General features: G+C 37.6%; 1 protein-coding gene across 3 annotated transcripts; it reads left to right on the top strand.

The window, feature by feature from the left end:
- Positions 1 to 1,695: 1,695 nt before the first annotated feature.
- LOC138843000 (UDP-glucuronosyltransferase 2B13-like) lies at positions 1,696 to 24,349 on the top strand. Of its 3 annotated transcripts, none has more exons than XM_002717135.6 (6): positions 1,696 to 2,452; positions 5,147 to 5,295; positions 10,542 to 10,673; positions 12,191 to 12,278; positions 13,681 to 13,900; positions 19,737 to 24,349. In XM_002717135.6, exons 1-6 carry the CDS (start codon positions 1,732 to 1,734, stop codon positions 20,014 to 20,016), a joined length of 1,590 nt encoding a protein of 529 aa, XP_002717181.1. In that variant the 5' UTR covers positions 1,696 to 1,731; the 3' UTR covers positions 20,017 to 24,349. The 3 variants fall into 3 exon arrangements, with proteins under 3 accessions (XP_002717181.1, XP_069904171.1, XP_069904172.1); XM_070048070.2 differs by having other exon boundaries at positions 1,696 to 2,200; XM_070048071.2 differs by having other exon boundaries at positions 1,696 to 1,887.
- The last annotated feature ends 1,394 nt before the right edge of the window (positions 24,350 to 25,743 follow it).

Raw genomic sequence — 25,743 nt, forward strand, 5'->3', positions numbered from 1 at the left:
TGAGGTGATGGCTGTGATAATTAACATATTTGATCAATATGAAATGCATACAAGAATTTAAATAGCAAACTGTATTCAATAAACATATAAAACTATAACAGATGAACATTTTAAAAGATAAAAAATGAAGGTGAACAGACAACCTTCAAAATTGATGAATCTATTTACAAATCACATATACAACAAGGGGTTTGGATTGAGAATACATAAAGAAAGCTGATCTCAATATGAAGAAAAATAACCCAATCAAAAACCTCTAAGATTGGAAAGCACAGGCACTAATCATTGTGCATTTAATTTATTCAATTTATTAATAATTTAACTTACTCAATTAAATTATTCAATTTCCTATGTGGTTGTTTTTACGATCTTGTTTTTACATGAACAAAACATTAAAGTGATACAGCTTACGTTGAAACCTGATGCTTATAGCTTAAATCTTGTGATGTTAAGAACCATATTTGTATGTGCTTATAAAGAATGAAATATCATTTCATTAAAAATATTGGATACAGACAAAAAAGATCAAAGTATCTGAAAAGACTTTTCTCCAAGAAAGGTGTATATATATATATGACCAAAAGCACGTAAAATTGCTCAGTTATCATTACAGAATAATTTAAGTTCAAACCACAATGACATACTATTTTACCCTAATACAGCTATAACAAAAGACATCAGAAGTGCTTGCAAGTAGGAGGAAAATTGAAATTCTCGTATATTGTTTGTAGAACAGAAAATGGTGCAATCACTTTGGAATAGAGTCTGCCAATTCTTCAAAGGCTAAATATAGTGTTACTATGAGTCAGCAATTCCACTTATAGTTACACACACAAAGAAAATGTGAATTTGTCCACCACAAGTAGCACAAAAATGTCAATAAAGGCATTAAATGAAATGCCCATCAACTTAGGAATGAATAAACAAAAGTGTTCTATGTCTGAGCTATCAGATTTCACCTGGCAAATAGGAGACAATGAAGTTCTGACACATGCTATTGTATGAATGGGCCTCAAAAACAGTATCATAAGTATTAAGCCAGTCAAAAAAGACAACATATTGTATTATCATATTAAATGAAATGACCCAAAAAGAAAATCTATATAGATAGGAAGTAAATTAGTGTTTGCTAGTGCTTATAATGAGAATTGGCTAAGGACAGAGGGTTTATTTGGTTGGGGGAGGGCAAAATATTCTACAAATGATTGTAGCAGCTTTTACTATTCTGAGGATGCAGTCTAAACTGTTGAATTATATAGCTAAAGTAAGTGAATTGTATAAGTCAATAGAATATTTACTTTCTCCCTTTCTCCCCTACCCCACTCCAGAGAGAGAAAGCTACTGCATTGTGAAATCCAAGACATGTTGAATCAGGTGTATTATTACATAATTTCTAGTCCTGTGTCAAGAGGATTACAGACACAAGTGATGTGCCTGTTCTTGACACTACTCCAAAAATGTTTATATAACATGGATGAAATAGATAAGCAAAGTCATCATCTCTTAATTGGATGTAAGCATTAATCATAAAAGTGTCGTTACACAAATCCATGTAAACGTGAAGTTGTATGGCTTTGGTTTTTTCTGTTTTTCATACAGAGACTCTGATCATTCTTACTAGAGTTTACTTTGACTTGTATAAGTTATATTTTAACCACATGAAGTTTATTCTTGACTACGTTCAAGCGCAGAGGCAGCAACAGTTTGAAAGAAGCTTCACATTTAATCATAATGTCTAGGAAGTGGATTTCGGTTCTGCTACTGCTACAGCTCAGCTGTTACTTCAGCTCTGGGAGAGGTGGAAAGGTGCTGGTGTGGCCGATGGATTACAGTCATTGGATCAATATAAAGACCATCCTGGATGAGCTCATCCAGAGAGGACATGAGGTGACTGTTCTCAAACCTTCAGCTTATGTTCTACTTGATCCCAACAAATCTGCTATTAAATTTGAGACTTTTCCTCTATCAATATCCAGAGATGATTATGAGAAGTATATCACAGAGTCAATCATGAGCTATGTTTTTGAAATGGGAAATTATTCATTTTGGAAATATTATTCAGTACTTCAAGAACTGTCGTGGTTGGATTCTGATTTTTTTGAAAATATCTGTAGAGATGCAGTTTTGAACAAGACACTTGTGACAAAACTGAAAGAATCGAGGTTTGATGTCATTCTTGCAGATGCCCTGTGTCCCTGTGGTGAGCTGCTGGCTGAGCTACTTAAAGTTCCCTTTCTGTATACACACCGCTTCTTTCCAGGCTACACTTATGAAAAGTATAGTGGAGGACTTCTATTTCCCCCTTCCTATGTACCTATTGTTATGTCAGAATTAACTGATAAAATGACTTTCATGCAGAGGGTAAAAAATGTACTGTATGTGCTTTATTTTGACTTTTGGTTCCAAACTTTTAATGAGAAGAAATGGGATAGATTTTACAGTGAAGTTCTAGGTAAGTTATGTTTTCACTGTATATTGTCTGGCCCTAACTTCTTGTGTTTGGAGGTGATTTTCTATGCTTATCAAATCAGAGAAATTTGTCTCTTAAAACTATAATAATGAAATTAAATTATTGGCTGGCGCCGCGGCTCACTAGGCTAATCCTTCGCCTTGCGGCGCCAGCACACCAGGTTCTAGTCCCGGTCGGGGCGCCGTATTCTGTCCCGGTTGCCCCTCTTCCAGGCCAGCTCTCTGCTGTGGCCCGGGAGTGCAGTGGAGGATGGCCCAAGTCCTTGGGTCCTGCACCCCATGGGAGACTAGGATAAGCACCTGGCTCCTGCCATCGGATCAGTGCGGTGCGCCGGCCTCAGAGTGCCAGCCGCGGCGGCCATTGGAGGGTGAACCAACGGCAAAGGAAGACCTTTCTCTCTGTCTCTCTCTCTCACTGTCCACTCTGCCTGTCAAAAAAAAAAAAAAAAAAAAAAAGAAAGAAATTAAATTATAATATGAAATGACCTAACATGTTCAAAGTGCTTCAGAAAACTGTGATTAAGGCTGTCTCTCATACGGGACGTGTTAAGTCATAAAATGAAAGCACTAAGGACTTCTCTAAGCAGCGTTACTGTACTTCTTCTAATTTCATCTTAAAAAACAGTAATTTTAAGTCTCACTGAGGGCCATGCTGAATGTAGACATGTAGATAGAGAACTAACACATGTATTTCCAATTATCTATGGAACATTGAGAAACCTGTTTCCTCTCATGGGAATCAGTTTCCTTGTTTAGAACTTAGAATATTTTATTATAGGCCATACGGAATTCATTCACAGTGGGCAGATGTAGTATACTCCAGACACAGAAAATCAATTATTTGAGGTTTTTAGTGATTGCCCATTTCTTCACTAAGGACTTCCAATTCATTTGCTTTAAAAACCTATAATGGCCAGCACTGAGACTCACTAGACTAATCCTCCTCCTGCGGCGCTGGCATCCCGGGTTCTAGTCCTGGTTGAGCGCCAGATTCTGTCCAGGTTGCTCCTCTTCTAGTCCAGCTCTCTGCTATGGCCTGGAGGGCAGTGGAGGATGGCCCAAGTGCTTGGGCCCTGCACCTGCATGGGAGACCAGGAGAAGCACCTGGCTCCTGGCTTCGGATCTGCGCAGCACGCCAGCTGTAGCAGCCATTTTGTGGGGTGAACCAACGGAAGGAAGACCTTTCTCTGTCTCTCTCTCTCACTATCTAACTCTGCCTGTCAAGAAAAAAAAAAAAAAACACCTATAATGTATATGTGTGGACATATAAAGTATTGCTGTATTAAAAAAAAAAAAACTATGTATCTTCATTAAAGGAAGAAATATCTTAAATTGAGGGTAAAATCAAATCTCAATTTCCACATTTTCTGAAAACTTTACAGGTAGAATTTATAAGTATTTTATATAATCAAATATTATGAGGCACATATCTTGAACCAAGATCAATAGTAGATATGAGGAATTTAGATATTTTCTCTATAAACTTCACAACTGATCTGGACAGCCTAGGATCAAGCTCTTAAACTGGAAAATAATCACAACACTCTTGGGAAAGGGGTATGGTAGGATTAATTGATTATAGAACTCAAATATTTGCTTACATTAACATTTGGTTATTGCTTCAAATTGTTAATTTTTTAAAAAAGTTAACTGACAAAAATTATACGTTTATGTGTAGTAATTTGTGATATGCCTGAGCATGTATACATTGTACACTGTACAATGAGGGTAAATATATTTATTCCCACAAACATTTAACATTTATTTATGGTGCTAACCTCCAAATTGTATCTTCTAGGTTTTATATGTATACTGAACACTAATGTTATCTATAGTCATGCAAGTATGCATTAATCTCCAAATTCCTTATTCCTAACTTGCTATAACTTAGGACATATTAATTAGCCTTTTCATTTCCATCTCTGCCCTCTCAGCCACTTGTTGACACTATCATATTTTTAACTTTTATGAGCTCTTCTGTTCTTTTGCATTTCGCATAACAGTGAGATCATGTGACACCTGCCTTTCTGGGCTTAGTTTATTTCAGTTAACAAAAGGATTCTGGTTTCCATCCATGCCATTGCAGATGACAAGGTTTCATTCCTTTAAGGGCTAAATATATTCCATTGTGTAGATGTACCACGTTGCCTTTCTCCGCTCATCAATGGAGATTTTTAACTTTTAAGCTGTTTGCATTTCTTGCCTATTGTGAACAGTTCTCCAACAAAGATGGAAGAGCAGATGTCACTTTGACAGACAAATTCATTTCCATTCAGAATGTACCCAGCATAGGCATTGCTTGGGCCTTGGTATTTGTTGCTGTCATAGCTTTAAAAAGAAAACAAACACCTGTTAATTGTATAATGTGTTATTTTGACAGTTGTTTATGATAGTGAATATACTAAGTGAGCTACAGATGCAACATTTTCTCATAATTCGTCTGATATTATATACATAATATATGTGATATATGTATTTACATACATATTTACATACATATATCACATATATTATATTATATATAGACATACACCCATATGGTATTTATAGGTGGTTTCAAACCAGAGATACTTTTATTTTAGATACATCATTTAAACCTCTTCAGAAAATCAACTGGCCTATTCCACTGACACTTTTCTCATGTTTTATAATTTTTTTAATATTTTTTTTCCTTCAGGAAGGCCCACTAAATTAACTGAATTAATGGGGAAAGCTGACATGTGGCTCATTCGCACCTACTGGGATGTGGATTTTCCTCGTCCACTCTTGCCAAATGTTGATTTCATTGGAGGGCTCCACTGCAGACCTGCCAAACCCCTGCCCAAGGTAAATCTATTCCAAAATTTTTATGAAAAAAAAGAGTTTCATCATAGGAAGTCTGGTGTTTGATTCCTGAGTGCAGTCAGTCAAGATTTCTAGACTTGAGCCCAAATCATCTTTACTGAAGTAGTGAGAAGACAACGGAACCCATCAGACTTCCTGACTTGCATACTGAGTGTGTTCAGTGATGCATAGCCATCAATACTACAGTGAGGCTTGTGTACAGAGCAGAACTTGGAAGCATCCAGCCTCAGCTAGAGGAGTTCCTTCAGATACTCGGAGTAAGGATGCAGGGAGTCAGGTTTTGGAAATGGCCTAGAAAGTTATGGGATGGATACAGAATTCAAAATTTCACATAAAAAATGAATGATGGCTGGCGCCGCGGCTCACTAGGCTAATCCTCCGCCTTGCGGGGCCGGCACACCGGGTTCTAGTCCCAGTTGGGGCACCAGATTCTGTCCCAGTTGCCCCTCTTCCAGGCCAGCTCTCTGCTGTGGCCCAGGAGTACAGTGGAGGATGGCCCAGGTGCTTGGGCCCTGCACCCCATGGGAGACCAGGAGAAGCACCTGGCTCCTGGCTTTGGATCAGTGCACCGGTGGCGGCGGCCATTGGAGGGTGAACCAATGGCAAAAAGGAAGACCTTTCTCTCTGTCTCTCTCTCTCACTATCCACTCTGCTGGTCAAAAAAAAATGAATGAAAAGATTTTGTACATTTTCATTAATTTTTTAAGGACCTATATGAAAGGAAACTAGTCAACTGAAAATTTGATAATGATAGGAATAATGTGATCCAGTTGTATTTCTACATATCCACACAAATGAATATGCTCTTATTTCATTGAAGATAAAATTTCCTTAGCATTGTCCCTACTCTGATCAACAAAAAAGGAAGTTTATTCATAATTATAAGGTCTGTTAGATCTCATTAGATTTGTCTAATTAGTTGCATAAAGGCAGAAGAAGGTAAATTGAGTACAAATGTATTCTTGAGATTTCTTCATAGTACTTGACCAGATTTGAATTCTGAGTCTCCCAAGTTTAGAAAGCAAAACCAGGAACCAGACACCTGACTTCATCTACAGTCTTTAGAAATTTGTGTAACTATCTCATCTCTTGATAGTCTCCAGGGTGTCTTAAGTTTCTCTGACCTGCCAAGAAGTGACATATTTCCTCATATATAATGTAGTGAACAATGTGATCCACACATTGGACCAGCTTTTCATAGGGATTTTGGAAGCATTGCTATGTAAAGTCAGTCTTAGTTCATTAAATTCAGGTTCTGTATACACCATTATCATTTTTGGCATTCATGTCAGATCCTTAGTAAAATAATCAATGTTAACAATTCATTCTTGTCACAAGAAGAACAGTTCTCTATTGAACTTATATAAATAATTATATTGCCACAATTAAGAACACTCATTTCATGTTTAAAAATTCTGAAAAGATCAGTATAAAGAAAAAGTAAATATTAGCTATTCATAAATGAATACTCTACTAAAGAGTTATGTACTAACCATAAAGGTTAGGTTTTTTTTTTTTTTTTTTTTTTTTTTTTTTTTTTTTTTTGCCAGAGTGTCTTGGCTTTCCATGCCTAAAATACAAAATACTCTCATGGGCTCTTCAGCCAGATCTGAATGCCTTAAGGACTGATTCTGAGGCCATAGTGCTGTTTAAGATATCTGCCCATGAGAGTATTTTAGGCATGGAAAGCCAAGACACTCTGGCAAAAAAAAAAAAAAAAAAAAAAAACCTAAATGATAGATCTCTGCAAGTGAGATCCCAGTAGAAAGAATGGGGCCATCAAAGAAGGAGGTACCTTTCTCTGAAGGGAGGAGAGAACTTACACTTTGACTACGACCTTGTCTGAGTAAGATTGAAGTCAGCGAACTCAAGAGGCTTCCATAGCCTTGGAAACTCATGACTAGAGCCTAGGGAGATTTCTGACGCCATAAACAAGAATGTCAAATTGTTAAGTCAACAACAGGAGTCACTGTGTACTTACTCTCATGTGGGATCTGTCCTTAATGTGTTGTCCAATGTAAATTAATGCTATAACTAGTACTCAAACAGTATTTTACACTTTGTGTTTCTGTGTGGGTGCAAACTGTTGAAATCTTTACTTAATACATACTAAATTGATATTCTGTATATAAAGAGAATTGAAAATGAATCTTGATGTGAATGGAATGGGAGAGGGAGCAGGAGATGGGAGGGGTGCGGGTGGGAGGGAAGTTATGGGGGGAAAATCCATTGTAATACATAAACTGTACTTTGGAAAATTATATTTACTAAATAAAAGTTTAAAAAAATGTAGAACAAAAAATACTAAAAGGGATAAAGTATTAAGTTGTACATCAACAGTCAGGACAAGGGCTGATCAAGTCACTGTTTCTCATAGTGTCCATTTCACTTCAATAGGTTTCCTTTTTGTACTCAGTTAGTTGTCACTGATCAGGGAGAACATATGATATTTGTCCCTTTGGGACTGGCTTATTTCACTCAGCATAATGTTTTCCAGATTCCTCCATTTTGTTGTAAATGACCGGATTTCATTTTTTTTTTTTTTTTTACTGCTGTAAAAAAAAAATACTGATTCACTCCCTAGATGTCCACAATGACCATGGCAGGACCAAACCAAAGCCAGGAGCCAGAAGCCAGGAGCCAGGAGCTTTATCGGGGTTTTCCAATTGGGTGGCAGGGGCCCAAATATTTGGGTCATCTTCTGATGCTTTTCCTAGGCCATTAGCAGGTAGCTGGATTGGAATTTGAACAGTCGGGACACAAATAAGGGCCTATGGGATGCCTTGCCACAGACTGCAATTTTACCCACTATGTCACAACACCAATCCCTATGACAAAATTTAACTTGCATTATCTCTAAAGTTTTAGGATGTCAAAATACCTGAAAACTGCTTTCATGCTGACATACCATAATGACAAACAATGCTAGCCCTCATGACAGCTCATTTATCTGTTGGTCATTTGTAACTACATGTAATTGATAAGCCCATATTTTAACATTATACTTACTATGAAAACTCAGAGGACACAATTATTTGTATTCCATAAATAATAGCAAACAAGTGTTATTTACCAAATATGTATTCAAGTAATTTAAACCTGTAGAACATTTGGATTAATTTTCATATTTCTGAGAATTTTAAGACATTTGATTAATATAATTGCACAATTTGAAAATAACACTAAATAAAATCAAATAAGGATACTAACAATAATTTGTTAAATTTAGTTAATGACAACATCTTGTCAAGTAAAGAAAAGATTTTGGAAATATAGCTCAAATACACGAAGAGATACACATGAAATTTGTATAGACACACCACAGATCTTGGAGATTTCACTCCAAAACCATAGTAGTCAATCAAGTTACTTAGCAATACAAAACAAACTGATTTATCTCCACTTTATATTTTTTCTTGATTGCGTTGCCAACAAAAAACTGGGACAAATTAAGAATATCTACTCAGTAAGGGGCAGTTTTATTTATAAACCAATATTTGTAGGGAAGACATTTAAGAATTTCTTTTGTCAGGTGAATGGCTCATCTTATGGAAGCTGTGGACTTTGCTTTAGGCTGAGAAAATGGATATCTTGCAGCCTCTGGATGTTGCCTATGTGCATTCTAGCAGATAGACTGTTGTCAACTTCCTCTTAGGCTTTTTCTTTTCAACATCAAGCATTTGCTTGGAGGGACATTGAATTATTGAGAGCCCCGGATTTGGCCAGGCAACGAAGAATAAGTGACTTTGGGAAGCTGAGGGACTGAAGTGGGAAGGCAGGTCCAGCAGGGTGGACAGATGAGGCTAGCAGTCTGGGATGTGAAGGACACATCAAAAATTGCAAGAGTGATGGGGGCAGAGAATGAAGGTGATACTAGGAGGAAGGAAAAATGGACATGTTGGGAAGGGGGAGGTCTCAGAAGAATCAATGAGGAGAGACCATAAATTCCCCAAAGTGGGAAAGAATTTCCTATTATTGGTACTAAAGGCATAGCCACAAGAAAGGGAGCAGAAAGGATTGAAGGAGCAGATCCTCAGCAGCAATTTGAAAAGGCCTGGGCTGAGATGTCCCCATGGGAGAAGTCAGTTACAGATCAACCTCACAAAGAGCCAGCAAGTCAGAGGATAATCCGCATTCCAGAGAAAGAGTCAGCAAGAAACATGATCAAACAGTAAGTAGCTTTTGGTCAAAGAGGCCTGAAAATCTCACCAGTCCCTGCTTGCCTGGGACTCTAATTCATCCCCATATAACAAAGACACCTAAGTCTTCTTCAGCTTTTTCTCTCAAATTCTATATCCAACATGGAGAACACACAGATTCAAAATAACCAGAATGTGTTCTTACTAGCTCTGTGTAGGTCTCCACAGAGCAATGGCTTGAGCGTTTGACTCACGAAATGATCCCAGATCGATGAGTCAGGAGTGCAAACAAAGGCTTCAAAGGTGTACACTTGTGACTTGGGTGAGAGGCCCAGGACGCCAAAATGTATCTGAGCCTCTCTGAACTGTAGCACCACAACGATTAAAGAAAGTCAGGATTCATGACACTGATAAACACAATAAGGCAGACCTTATCCAAGATCTCCACAATAAATACAGAGAGCATTGCAATAGTATTTTATAGAAAAGGAGAGAAAGAGGGATCCACTCAGGGTATAGTAGGAGAAAGGGGAAGAGAAGGTGCTATGTGGGGATCACTGAATAGAAAATTATTACAGGAAACAGTAAGAGTCAGGGAGATTCTGGTCACACAAGATCACTGCTGAAGGCAGACGAGGGTAGTCAGACTTCAGCTAGGAAAGGAGGAGGAGGCATCTGAGGACTTAGGGAAAGTGGTCGCATGTTAAGGGTAATGATTCTTATTACACTCTGGTAGATTCTTGTTAAATTTAGCTGGATCAAAATTAGCAAAATTTGGAATGAAGTTCTAAATTATCTCTACAGATTAGCTTTACTAAATCTGTCCTTATTTTGGACAACATAGAGAAGAATACGTAGACACCCAGTGAAGATGGCTATTTGAGAAGCAATGTTAGAGGAGCCTCAGCAGATTGTGTCACGGTTCGTCATGGCTTTGTTATGCAATGAATCTGTTATAATTCTTAAGTACACATATACACACACCCATACACACACTGGCTTGTACTTACAAAATAATAATTATTATCCTTTTAATAACATGTGCTCTGCTGCTGCTCTTTTGTGATGGAACAACTCCTTTCTTCACAGGAAATAGAAGACTTTGTGCAGAGCTCTGGGGAAGAGGGAGTGGTGGTGTTTTCCCTGGGGTCCATGGTCAGCAAAGTGACAGAGGAAAGGACCAATGTGATTGCACTAGCCCTTGCTCAGCTTCCACAAAAGGTCAGAAATGTGCCCTAATGGTGTTTGGTACTGTAAACACTGTTAAAATCTCTAAAAGTCTGGTTATAGAATCTTCCTCTGTCAATTAGACTGCTATATCTGTAATTTTTCTCCAAAATCAATTTTAAAAGAAGAATATGCATGGCTTATGATAAACAGTACAGAATTTGCTGTTGGTTGAACAAAATATTTTACATTAATATTTTGATCAGTAAGAAGTTACGCCTAACAGATGCAGTGGGGGTTGATATTGTAATGGTATTGCAGGCTGGCACACAGTGATCACCAAATAAGGCCTTGTCCTTTCCTCCTTTTCCATGCAGGATATAGTTGTTATAAAAAAAAAGCAATATGTTAATGAATAATTGCACTAGCTCAGTAATGATAAGCAGGTGTTAATAAGAGTGGATTGAATCGCATGATATAGTCTTCCCATGGAATTCAAGCCTTTACCTCTTCTGTACTTTGGAATGGGCATATTTGGTGTGCTGTTCAAAGAGCAGAAGGGCAGGACTCTGGAAGCTTGTGTCTCATCAACAAATTTGATTTAAAGAAAGTGAAAAGCCACCCTTCCCTGGTGGATATGGCTTTGCTATCTAAATTAGGAAGATGTAAGTGAAAGGTCCAGAGGGGATTCTGTCTTTGAGATGAACCCGGTGCATAATAAATGGTGGGCTCAGTAAAGTCAAACATTATAAAAAAATAATTTATGAAGCAAGTAAACTCCCTTAAATATCATTCTAAAAGAAAAAGGAAACAGATTGTTATGGAATTTGTAAGAAAAGAGCTAGTATAAAACATAGGTACAACAAATAAAATAATTGTGTATTCATTAGTAATTTGCTATAGATTTTTACTAGAGGTAAAGTATCTATCGGCCGGCGCTGCGGCTCACTAGGCTAATCCTCCGCCTTGCGGCGCCGGCACACATGGTTCTAGTCCCGGTCGGGGCGCCTGATTCTGTCCCGGTTGCCCCTCTTCCAGGCCAGCTCTCTGCTGTGGCCCGGGAGTGCAGTGGAGGCTGGCCCAAGTCCTTGGGCCCTGCACCCCATGGGAGACCAGGATAATTACCTGGCTCCTGCCATCGGATCAGCGCAGTGTGCCGGCCACAGCGCGTTGGCCGCGGCGGCCATTGGAGGGTGAACCAATGGCAAAGGAAGACCTTTCTCTCTGTCTCTCTCACTCTCTACTCTGCCTGTCAAGAAATAAAAAAATAAATTAATTAATTAAAAAATAGAATAAAGTATCTATCAATAACTTAAATACATGAATTTGTCGTTGATGAGTTCATTTGTCTAATCTGGCTTGCATTCCACACCTAGCTGAATATAAAAATAAGGACAGAAACTGTGGATATTCTTGTTTAATACTTTTCATTACTTAGCATCTCTTCTATTATTTTCTATCTCTGTCCTGGAAAAGGCACTTGACTTTGTAAATTGTTAACCTTTTTAGAGCTCTTAACACTTTGTGATTTGGAATTTGACTCCGGAAAGATCTTTTCTTATTCTGAATAGGTTCTATGGAGATTTGATGGCAAGAAACCAGATACCTTAGGACCCAATACTCAGCTATATAAGTGGATCCCCCAGAATGACCTTCTTGGTAAGACTCTGAAGAACAAATCCTAAAACATAGTGACAACTTGATAACAATTGAATGCAAAATAAATCTATTAAATATTCATTAATGAAAATAGCAAAAATTAATAACAAAATAACTCCTGGGGCAGGTGTTTGGTGTAACACTTCAGGAAGCCTGCATTCCCTATTAGATTGCCTAGATTTGAGTGTCATCTAGCTCCCTGTTCCAGCTCACTGCTTATACATACCTTGGGAGGCACCAGTTCAGATGGCTCAAGAATTTAGGAACCTGCATCTCTATGGGAGACCTGGATTGAGTTCCTGACACCTGTCTTGGCCTGGCCCAGCCTCACGATTGTGGGGAATTTGGAAGCAAACAGTGATGTGGATAATATCTGTGTTTCCTTGCCTTTTATAAACAAAATGAATAAATAAAAAATTAAAACAGCTCTACCCGTGTTATGGTATAACAGATAAAGCAATTGTGTGTGACCCCGGCATCTCATATGGTTGCCAATTAGAGTCCCCACTGTTCCACTTGCCATTCAGCTCCCTGCTAATGGCCTGGGAAAAGCAGCAGAAGATGGCCTTAAGCATCCGGGTCCCTGCATATGGGACACCCGGATGAAGCTTCTGTCTATTCATTTCTTCCTGTCCCAACTCTAGCTGTTGCTGCTATTTGGGGAGTAAACCAACAGATGGAATCTCTCTCTCTCTCTCTCTCTCTCTGTAACTCTTTCAAATAAATAAATAAATAAATCTGTCTTTAAAAAAATTTAAAATAACCTGAATGTTTTTCTTGTGTATTTCTTAGTCCTAGAGAATAAAAATATTTAAAAAAATTGACATTTTATTGTATTCAGTTACGTATTTTATGGCTACTATCAAAATATCTATTTTAGTTTTAATTACCTCTCATGGATAATTCTTCAGTAACTTCCTGGGTTGTCTATCTCCTCTTTTTACAGTTTTCACCTATGCCTCTCCTACTATAAGAGTATTATAAAGCCATGAACACTAACATCCTTGCAGTGATTATGACTCTGCATTTTCTAGGGAAAAGAATTCAGTGTTTATCAGGAAGGAACAGTGTGCTTCATGATGAAGTATAGCCTCTCCTTCCTTTGAAGCCAGCACCATGACCCTCTCACCTTAATCTAATTAAGATGATGCTATCTTACTTGCCTTCCATTTTCGCACAGCTGTTTCTTTATCTAGGATGCACTTTTTCATTTTGTTCACCCACCTCTCCAGTGGCCTTGGTTGCTTCTTCTTCTGAGAATTGAAAACAATTTAAATACAGTTTCATGACCATAAAAATATGTTGTCTAGAAAACATGTTATTTTACAATTGCCTTGTGTTTTTCTCTTTATATTTTGAAAAATTATAATTAATAATTTTTCTGACATTCACTAAATCCTAGGACATCCCAAAACCAAAGCTTTCATAACTCATGGTGGAACCAACGGCATCTATGAGGCAATCTACCATGGTATCCCTATGGTGGGCCTTCCTTTGTTTGCCGAGCAAGCTGATAACATCATCCGCATGGTGGCCAAGGGAGCAGCTGTTAGATTGGACTTGATCACAATGTCAAGTGCAGATTTGCTCGCTGCAGTGAAGACAGTTATTAATGACCCTTTGTGAGTATAACAATGATTTTTTAACATATAGACCAATCTTGTCATCCCTGAGTGTGGGCATCATCTGTTCTTTTAGTTTTAATTATGAGAAAAGTGAAAGCATGTAATTACTGTGAAATGTGCTTTTCTTTTCAGTTATTTGAAAGTTGCAAATTTATCACATTGATTTACTGCTTGCTTAACAGGTAATTAAACAATGTTGCACACAAGTTTTAAAGTATATAACTAAATGTAAAGGTGACGTTTTTGGATTTTATATTGAAATTGAAAAAATATGATAGAATATTTAAATTCAATGCCTAAATTTCTGAAAATACAAGTTTGTTCTGCTCAATAATTGCTTTTTAATTTTACCATTACTTTAAAATGTTTTATGATACATTTTAGATATCATGATATTTATCTGCTTAAAGTGCAAAAACATATTAATGTCCTCTATTTTAAGAGTCTCTCATCAAAATAAAATTTTGACACTTTTTCTTATCATACCAAAAATACCTTTATATGCTATAAAAGTAACTCTGACCTTAATGTCAAGACCTACGTAACCACTAATTTAGAGTTAGCCTAATCTGGATATTTCCTACAAATGGAATCCTAAAATGTATAGTCTTGCAAGTGGCATCTTTCTTTTTTTTAATTTTTTAATTTTTATTATTTTTTTGACAGAGTGGACAGTGAGAGAGAGAGACAGAGAGAAAGGTCTTCCTTTGCCGTTGGTTCACCCTCCAATGGCCACTGCAGCCAGCGTGCTGCGGCCTGCACACCGCTCTGATCCAAAGCCAGGAGCCAGGTGCTTCTCCTGGTCTCCCATGTGGGTGCAGGGCCCAAGCACTTGGGCCACCCTCCACTGCACTCCCGGGCCACAGCAGAGAGCTGGCCTGGAAGAGGAGAAACTGGGACAGAATCTGGTGCCCCAACCAGGACTAGAACCAGTGTGCTGGCGCCGCAGGCGGAGGATTAGCCCATTTAGCCATGGCTCTGGCCGAGTGGCATCTTTCTTTTAGCATGAGTTTAGTTAGTAAGCTAGATCTTAGTTTCGTCCAGATTGTTCCTACGTTACTCCATTTTTTCTGTTTGTTGTTCAATAATGTTTTTTGGTCTGGATATATCTCATTTTATATATGTGCATTTCTCAGATTTGTGATGTTTTGGTGTTTCATATTGGATTATAACAAATTTGGCAAGAAACAAACATATAGTATCAAAGAGTGGAATTGTTTCATCATATACAAATTTCTTGTTAATGAAAATGTTTCAAAATACTTCCTAAAGTAGTTGCGACATTTTCATTACTACATGTAGTATAGAAGGGATTCAACTCCTCCACATCATTGCTAAAATTTTTCATTACTATTATTATTATTGTTATTGCTATTATATTGAATGTCAAGTAATTATCTCTTTGAGCCCTTGATTTCCATTTCTCTTATGATTCAAGAAGGCATACATATTTTTATGTGTTTACTGACTATTCAATTATCTTCTTTGGATAAATGACTATTCTAATTTTTGCTTCTTTATACTAGGTTATTTGTTATCTTTTTCTTGATTGTCAGAATTCTTTTTATATAACGGATATGAACTCCTTATTTATTGGAAATAAAATTTCCCAAGGCTGTTGTTATGGCACAGTGGATTAAACTACTGCTGTGACACTGGCATCCCATTTCAGAGTTGGTTTGAACCTTGTTTTTCCTGTCTGATCTGACATTCTGGTGGTGCACTTGGAGAGGCTGTGGGAGATAGCCCAGTTGTTGAGACCATGCCACCCACAAGAGAGACCAAGATGGAGTTCCTGTACTCTGGCAATGGCCTGGCCCAGTCCTGGCTGTTGGAGCCATTTGGGAAGTGAACCTGAGAATGGAAGATTTTTTTTTCTTGTGCTCTGTCTCTGTCTCTTCCTCTCTCTTCATTGCTCTGTCAAACATATAATTAAATAAATCATTTTTTAAACTAGAGAAAACGAAGAATAGAAAATACATGCAATTCAGATTGAAAAAATAATTTAAATAGGAATATATCAGAACTTATTTTGGCCATAAGGAGATTGATTAATCCTTCAAAGACAAAGGTTCTCAAACTGGAGCCCAAAAATGCAATATAGACCCTGTTTATGAGACTTGCTTAATGTAAGTTACAAATCCATTTAAGCAGTAATTGTGAGCTGTTGTGGCTAGACTAATACCAGTCTTGAGATAAAAATCATTTCTAAAAATAGAGAGAATGTTTAATAATGTTAATTAGTGTATCTTTTGAAATAATACAAATCTCAATTCGTATACAGCTCCTCATTAAACTTCAAAAAAAAAAAAAACAAAGTAAAGTGATATAAAGAAAAATACAAACACACAGATCTGTATTCATGGCATGAATATTTTAAATGCCTCATATATTAACAGAAAATGGTAAAAAAGTAATAATTAACATTTGAAGACACAAACAGAGGCTTCAAAACAGTCATGAAAAATTCAAATTATCTATTAATTCAACTTTTGCAAAACATTCTTATGTGTTCTCACACATAATGAAACTAAAACATGGTAATCTGGGAGCAAAACTTAATATGTGGAGATCTTTAAAATACTCACCTAATTAAAAATACTGCAGATTTCAATTTTTTTCATCAAAATAAATAACTTTTAGGGTCGGCACTGCGGCTCAATAGGCTAATCCTCCACCTGCGGCACCGGCACACCGGGTTCTAGTCTCGGTTGGAGTGCCAGATTCTGTCCCAGTTTCTCCTCTTCCAGTCTAGCTCTCTGCAGTGGCCCAGGAGTGCAGTGGAGGATGGCCCAAGTCCTTGGGCCCTGCACCTGCATGGGAGACCAGGAGAAGCACCTGGCTCCTGGCTTTGGAGCAGGGTGCAGTGCACCGGCCCCAGCAGTCATTGAGGGGTGAACCAACGGAAAAGGAAGACCTTTTTCTCTGTCTCTCTCTCTCACTGTCCATTCTACCTGTCGAAAAAAATTAAATAAATAAAAATAAATAAATAAATAATTTTTAATTCTATTTCATTGATCTTCTTGAAATTTCCTCATATATACTCATACATGTGTGTATATTTGTGTATATATATATACACACATACATAATTGTAATGTAACTGGAAACACACATTTCTAGAGTATATGGAGAGGTACTGAAATTAATTATATGCTGAGCTATTACCTAAACTCAGCAAATTTGAAAAGATTCAAACCAAAAAGGATATAGGGGTGGAACCTTGGCACAAGATATATACATCCCATATCTGAGTGCCTGGGTTCAACTCCTTGTTCTGCTTCTGAATTTAGCTTTCTACTAATACATGCTCTTGGAAGCAGCAGGTGATGCCTCAAACATTGAGTCACTGACACCAATGCAGGAGATTTGGATTGAGACTCCAGCTCTTGGCTTCTTCCTGGCCCAGCTTGGGCTATTGCAAGCATTTGTGGAGTAAATAAGTAAACGGAAGATCTCACTCTATGATATTCTCTCTCTCTGTCTTTCAAATAAAATTAAAATAAATAAATAATATCAAGAAAAAATGTATTGTAGAGAATATGCAGAAAAAGAAAAAAAACCCCTCTATCTTGGGAAGTATGTAAAGCAGTTCAAGTAATTAAAAATAAAAATAGGCCGGCGCCGCGGCTCACTAGGCTAATCCTCCGCCTAGCGGCGCCGGCACACCGGGTTCTAGTCCCGGTCGGGGCGCCGGATTCTGTCCCGGTTGCCCCTCTTCCAGGCCAGCCCTCTGCTGTGGCCAGGGAGTGCAGTGGAGGATGGCCCAGGTGCTTGGGCCCTGCACCCCATGGGAGACCAGGAAAAGCACCTGGCTCCTGGCTCCTGCCATCGGATCAGCGCGGTGCGCCGGCCGCAGCGCGCCGGCCGCGGCGGCCATTGGAGGGTGAACCAACGGCAAAGGAAGACCTTTCTCTCTGTCTCTCTCTCTCACTGTCCACTCTGCCTGTCAAAAAAAAAAAAAAAAAAAAAAAAAAAGTAAAAATAAGCATGCACTTTATCTCAGCAATTAGGTACGTACAGATATATAGAAATATATAAACCAAAAGTTACGCCCAAAATGTGAATAGCAACATTAAAAGTAATGATGAAAAATTAACAACCCAAATGGCTATTGGCCATAATTGAGAAATAATCTATGATGTTGAAACATGATGGATTATAGTACAGCAAAACAATTAACCAGTGACTTCCCCACAAAAGACACAGATGAATGCATAGTTTAAGTTTTCAGTACATTATCATGCAGAATTAATCTATGGCATAGAATCAGAACAGAAATTACTTAGGGGAAGGAAGTAGTACTTAAGCACTCCCACAATACAGGGCGCTTCTATTCAGATGTGCAGGTATCTTCATGTGATTAATAGGTATATTGATTTCTTCCTTTACTATTATTTTCAAACAAATTTTGAAGTTGCTTGCAGTTCATTTAGGATATGTACATATTTTCTTATTAAATGAAACAATTAAGTTGTGCAAACTACTTGTATATTTTTAAATACTGGGATTAAAGACCAAATAAATACAAAACATTATAGGAAGTGCGAAGATGTGCTAGCCTATCTTGTTATGAAAATGTTCTCAGAAATTGTTCATGCCAACGTATCCATTATGAAGTAAAAATATAACTTGAGAAATACCAGAGAATAAGGATCCAGGAGACATAATATAAAGGTATTAAAATGAAAATATATTGGTAGCTTCAAGGGAATACTACAATTTTGCCTACAAAAGAGTGGAAACATAGGAGAAAACATTTCCAGTGTGTCACCCTAGAGAGTCCAATAGCCCAAAGATATTTTGCATTTTATTCTAAATAGATGAGAAGCAAGATAGAAGTATGAGCAAAACAAGATTGTGATTCAATGTGTTATAGAAAAAAATTAAAGAAAATATGAAAAGAAGTAAGAGAAAGATTGGGAATCAGGGAGGGAAGGAGAATAGGGTGGGGAAAGTCATTATGTTCTTAAAACTGTATGTATGAGATACATAAAATTTGTTCCATTTATATAAATTTTAAAAATTAATAAAAATAAAGCATGATTTCAGTTTCTGAAAGTAGTATAGACAGTTGAGGGTAGAAAACAAACAGGAAACTGAGATGAAAGAGGCATTCACCACAATGACCCAACTCCCCCTGAAAAGATTTAAGATGACCATTCTCAAAATGCATTTCCACCATCTCATTATAACATTTAGGATGGTTCTTTACCATTTTCTCTGCTGGGAAAGATTTCCTTTTCCATGGGATTTTTCATTTTCACTTTGGAGAATCTATTTCAGTGAGAATGCATTCCAATTTAGAATTCCAACTTCTAAATTGATCCAAGCAAAAACACACCACTCTGATAGCTACAGGGCTTATTTTTTTTTTAATTTTTAAAGATTTATTTATTTATTTGAAAGTCAGAGTTACACCGAGAGAAGAGAGGCAGAGAGAGAGAGAAAGAGAGAGAGGTTTTCCATCTGATGGTTCACTCCCCAATTTGCCACAATGGCCAGAGCTGCACCAATCCGAAGCCAGGAGCCAGGAGTTTCTTCTGGGTCTACCACACAGGTGCAAGGGCCAAAGGACTTGGGCCATCTTGTACAGCTTTCCCAGGCCATAGCAGAGAGCTAGATTGGAAGAGGAGCAGCCGGGACTAGAACCGGTACCCATATGGGATGCTGGCACTTCAGGCCAGGGCATTAACCCACTGCACCATAGCACCAGCCCTATAGGACTTATTTTGAGTGAACATTATAAGCCTTTCATCAACCTCTTGTGACTTGATATTCTTTGCCAATTTAATTTCTTTTCAATGTTGCTATCTTTATGTTTCTCCTTTAGATATAAAGAGAATGCTATGAGGTTATCAAGGATTCACCACGATCAGCCCACGAAGCCCCTGGATCGAGCAGTCTTCTGGGTAGAGTTTGTCATGCGCCACAAGGGAGCCAGACACCTTAGGGCTGCAGCTCACAACCTCACCTGGTTCCAGTACCACTCTCTGGATGTGATTTGCTTCCTGCTGGCCTGTGTGGCCATTGCTATGTTCATCATCATAAAAGGTTGTCTGTTTTGTTACCAGAAGTTTACTACAGCTGGAGAGAAGAACAAAAGGGATTAGTAGTATCTTGGCTGGAAGTTGAAAGGCTTAATAGACAGGAGGTCTCCAGGTTCATCTAGCAAGAAGAAGTCGTGATGCAAGAATTCCTACTTCCTGTGACAAATCAACTTTTCACAACTTAGCTGCAGAATTGAAAATTTATTTTCCAGAAATGTACAAGCATTGAAGAGTTAAGAAACATTTCAGGTCAAAAAGAAAACAAAAAGAACTGAGAAAAATAAAACTCAAACTGCAAAAGTACATAATTGAAATTTAATGTTGAAATTCATGTTATATCAATAATATTAGTGAACTTACCTATGGTTCACAAGCTCTAGAGGCACAAAAGAGCATTAAGAAATCCAGTCCTACTGTCGATCAGATTTGCAAGTACTCAGAATACTTTAACTTCTTTTTTGACAGAATTGACTTTAACTTTTTTCTGAGGAAAGTAGTAAATAATTTGAACTATGCTTAAAACAACTCACTTTTACTTTTGATTTTGGAGACCAATAGTGATACTTGACTGCTGCCTTACATGCAGCCTCACAGAAAAAGTCATTCCTCAGTGGAGTGCACACGGATTTTGAAATATAACTGCCTCTTTCCTGTTATTGTGAAACAGCACTGGTTGGGAAATTATTTTTTAATGCTTATTTATTCAATTTTTCTTTTTTAAATATAGATGGAGAGCAAGCGAGAGAGAGAGAGTGTGTGAGAGAGAGTACTAGGGCTCTTTCATCCACTGTTGCATTCCTCAACTGCTCCCAAGAGCCAGGGTTGGCTTGGTCCAGGGAGTCTGATATTGGCTATGGACTGAGGCTGCTGTGTCACAGCACTAGCACCAACATATGATGATAAAAGTCACTAATATAAAGGAAATGGAAGTTAAGTCAACAAGTACTTTTCTCATAAGAACCTGAGGCAACTACTTCTGAGGGAGTATAATTTGGAACTACATATTCAACTAAAATTGAAGCATGCTGTTTTACCCTTGAATTCTAACTGTAAGAATCAGTGGTGGCCGGCGCCACGGCTCACTTGGCTAATCCTCTGCCTGTGGCACTGGCACACCAGGTTCTAGTCCTGGTTGGGGCACCGGGTTCTGTCCCGGTTGCTCCTCTTCGAGTCCAGCTCTCTGCTGTGGCCCAGGAAGGCAGTGGAGGGTGGCCCAAGTGCTTGGGTCCTGCACCCACGTGGAGACCAGGAGGAAGCACCTGGCTCCTGGCTTTAGATTGGCGCAGCGCGCCAACCATAGCAGCCATTTGGGAGGTGAACCAACGGAAAGGAAGACCTTCCTCTCTCTCTCTCTTACTCTTTCTCTCTCTCTCTCTCACTAACGCTGCCTGTCAAAAAAAAAAAAAAAAAAAAAAGGAATCAGTGGTGCAGAAATCTCTCCGTATTCACACATTTATGAAAGTTGTATTCCCTTTAGAGCATACCTGTCAATTGGCACACTTCCAGTGAAAGTTATTGGTATACAGGCAATACAGAGAATGGGTGTATTATAAACAACCATTGGATGATCTCCTCTATAGAGAAATAAAAATCCAGAAACTAAAAAATATTAGGGAGGGTCAGCTGCTGTCACTCATTGTCTCCTTGAGTCACATCAGGACTGCAGACATCTTAGTCATATTTGCTTACAAGATGCACAGATCTAGATTCTTGTAGGCCTAATGGCCCATGTTGGGAGAGCCTAAAATTAAACCAGGTCAGATGCCAAAGTATACATAAAATGCAAATGAATCATTAAATAATTTAAAAATGGAATAAATGTTTACTGCCTCCTGGAATATAGCCCGGGAACCCGAATGCAAGATTAGTACGCATCTGTAATGCGTAGCAACTGCAGCCTGGGATTTAAAAGCCGGTATTTCCAAAGGAACAATTAATTTAAAATGGAGGTTATTCACAGTTTACAGACTTAGCATCTGCCTGTTTAGCATATGCAATATAAAGCAAAGTAGTGGTAGATTTATAAAAATGTCAGATAATTGATGATATATGTATGCTAATTGTTTTTGCATAATCCACTTGTATTTCTCCCTTGTGATCTTTAGTAAGATATCGTAAGGAGTTTGTGCCTTTTGCCTTTTATGATTTAAATGTTCTAAGTTGAAAGAATTTATATATATGTTGTGTGTGTCATATTTTACTTTGGAATTTCTAGATATTTGTTGTTGAAATCAGAGAATTTAAAGATATCTGTATTTTTCCTTGACATGTCTAAACAGTATTTTTGAACTGAAATTCCCAGGTTATGTTGTTTTTCTAAGTAGGTATAATTTAGGAGGCCTGTTTACTTTGCTGATAACCATGACTTAAATGAAGCTTATTGTAATGTGAAGAATTTCATATGTTATTGCTTTCATCCTTTGCATATTTGTAGTTACTTTATTCTCTGGGGGCAAATTATTATTTTAATTGCTTTTACTTCTGGTGAGCTATCTGTGTTGCAAAAGTTGATTATGGTATTACCTACTTATGTAGAATTTCCTCTAGAAACTGACATGTACTGAAACATAAGGTTTATGACTGAAATGTAAATGTGGAAATTGAAGCATTGTTATTATTTTTTGAATATGTAAGAATGTCTAGGTTATTTTTCTGTAAAAAAAAATATTATTTTGTATAAAATATTATATATATACACATACATATATACATATATTTGTATTATATATATGCTTGTACACAAACAAAATGCACTAATTATATTTAATTCCAAAGAAAATAATTTTAATGTTTAATCTTTCTACCTCTGCATTGCTGACCTTTGACATATTATTTTCATGAGTTAATTATGTGATTAATTAATGAAATGAGCATTTGGGATGGTGGTTAAGCCACAGCGTAAGGCACCCTTATCCATTATCCCATATAAGGGTGCCTGGGATTGAGTCCTGCCTGTGGTCCTGATTCCAATAGCTTGCTAATGCACAAAGGGGAGGCGGATCTTTCTCATTTAGTGGCGTCCCAACCACGTTTGTGGGAGAATCGAAAGGAGTTCCTGGTTCCTGGCGTCAGCCTGATCTAGCCGTGGCTACTATTGTCACTTAGGGGCTGAACAAGTGAGTCAGAAATTTCTCAGTGTTTGTGTTTTTCTCTGCCTCTTTGTCTCTTTTTTTCACTTTGTTTCTTTGCCTCTGAAATCAATAAAATACATAAAAATTTTTACAAAGGAAAACTAATTTGTGAAATAAACGTATTGACACAGAATATCAAACTGTAAGATGAAAATTCACATTCTATCCTCAATTTGTTAGTGTCATGCAGAATATTTGAATGAGCATGGCATCACATGTACTGTTTATTTTATTTATTTGGGGCCAAATTTTAATTAATATATTAAAATGTATGACTTTTATCAATAGATATAGAATATAAGTGTTATAAATTTTAGGATTTTGCTGTGATTTTAAATCAATGAATTTTATAATAGATTAGTAACCTCAGATGCCTGACTTCACATAGGTATATTTATATCAACTTTGCTACTTAAATCCAAATATATGGCAATCTTTGAATCAAGTGATTTTGCCTACCCTTTGAACTCTAGCAAAGCTTTTGCTGTCTTAAAGCAAGCAATTGCAGAGGAAGTGCTAGAGCTTAAATTCCAATGTTCAGTGAGGAAATGAAACATATTCTCTGAATACAGTAAAAATTTTTAGATACACCATAAGTGAATCATAAAAAAATTTCAATAAGCTTAAAGGACTGATCACTTAAAGTATGTTCTAAGACTACAATGGAATGGCACTTACATAAAATAATGACAAGAAATTTGGAAAATTCAAAATTAACTAGGAATTAAACATACTCTAAAATAATAAATGGATACATGTAAAATCAAAAGGAAAATGACAAAGTAATTTTAAAAATTGGAAAGATTCATAATCTTAAGGGAAAACAGGATTTAGAAGGAAATGTACACCTTTTTAATGCTTACATTAAAAAGGAAGACAGATTTCAAGGCAGTAACATAGTTTTGTATTGTAGGGAGTTACAAGAGAAAAAAAATAACTCAAAGTTATTGTAAAAGGAAATGACAGAGATCATAGGCAGATTCTGTCCCGGTTGCAATTAAAAAAGAACATGGAATGAAAAGAATCCATATTGGAAAGGAAGAAGTAAACTGTATTGGCAAATAACAAATATTATTCAGATTTTATCTTAAGGAAGCTATTAGAAAAATACTAGTCTACTTTTGAACTCTGTGTCTCTATTAGAAAAGAAATGAGCCAAAATTAAGAGTGAACTCAAGTGTTTGTTTTAAATAATGTTTGGAAACCCTTGAGCTGTTATTTGCAAATATTGTAATTTAATAAACATATGTGATTAATCTGATAACAAAAACCCAAAACAGTAAGAGGTTTGAAAAAACTCACATTGTACTTGGGAAAACTGGAATTAGAGTAGTATTTCAAATAATGGAAACCAGACTGAATAATCTTGGAAAGGTATTTCTAGGAGTGAGATAAAATTAGATGATTGGGAACTCAATGAGATGTTTACATATACATCTGTTACTTTTAGTAGCTTTAGAGAGAAAACATATGCATGTTAAATTCTATCTTGGTTACTTTGATAAACCAAGGGGAGGTTAAAACAACATTTATAGTGTGATTCCAATATACAACAAACATATGCAAGAGTGGAGACAGAGGAGCCCATCCAGGGAAGTCCAAAGGAAGGATGTGCCAGGTGGGAGTTGAGAACACAGGAAGCCTAAAGGGACTGGAGTGAGAACATTCTCAGTGACTTCTAGGAAAAACTAGAAGATCAATGTGCCTAGACCAGAGTGTGTATGTAGAAAATGATGGAGGAAGACCCTTCCAAGGAGGAAATTGGGAGGATCTGGTGGTCCAAAGGATGCTTATAAATATTATTCTAAATGTAATAAGAAGTCAAGATGGAAATGCTGAATAAGCCAGTATAGTAATAGAATGTGTGTGGAAAATATTCTGGCTAATAGATAGAGATTAGACAGTAAATGCAGAAGTGAAATCTAGAATGAGAGACTGGCTAAGAGGACATTCACTCACCATGTCACAAGTCCTCTTTAAAAGCTTTGGGATGGGATGCCATGATGACTGAATAGAAACAGATGTGCTGATTTTGATGAGAGGAAGATAACAAAACAAAACAAACAAACAAACAAACAAAAACAGGGGAGGACTTGCATTCCTGGGAGATAGTTGATGTTTTCAGTGAAAAGTCTATAGAAGGAAGAGAGACTTCATGGTGCAGCAAGCATTGTATAGGCATGCTGCAGCTTGCAGGACACCACCAGTGACTCCAATGGCTGGCGGCTATGAGGAGGCCACCTTCCCAGAGTGAGGAGAGAGGAGTCTGCAGAGACCTGTGATCCACTGGTGACCCTGTCTGGGGAAGAGACCCACAGTCCCCACTGACTTTGAGCCCAGGCAGATGAGTTGGCAGGGGGCAAGATGCCCACTTCAATTCATTCTGGGATCACACATTGCAACCCTTCCCCACCCTTCCATGGCACCCAGCTACCAGTGAGAGGAGCACCATCATCTCAGTGACTTTGACTCCAAGCAGATGAGCTGATGGGGGACAGTGTGCCCACTTAACTCAGTGAATGGAGGACACATTGCTTCCCTCCTCTCCCCCTCCAAGGTGCCCAGCGACTAGCAGGGTGGGGAATGCCATCTTCCCAAAATAAGAACAGTGGAGTCTAGCATGGAGAGTTAACAGGGTCAGGGTGCCCACATGGCATGC

The sequence above is a fragment of the Oryctolagus cuniculus genome, chromosome 8 (genome assembly GCF_051225735.1).
Source record: "Oryctolagus cuniculus isolate XC-2025 breed Fujian yellow rabbit chromosome 8, ASM5122573v1, whole genome shotgun sequence".
Lineage (NCBI taxonomy): Eukaryota > Metazoa > Chordata > Mammalia > Lagomorpha > Leporidae > Oryctolagus > Oryctolagus cuniculus.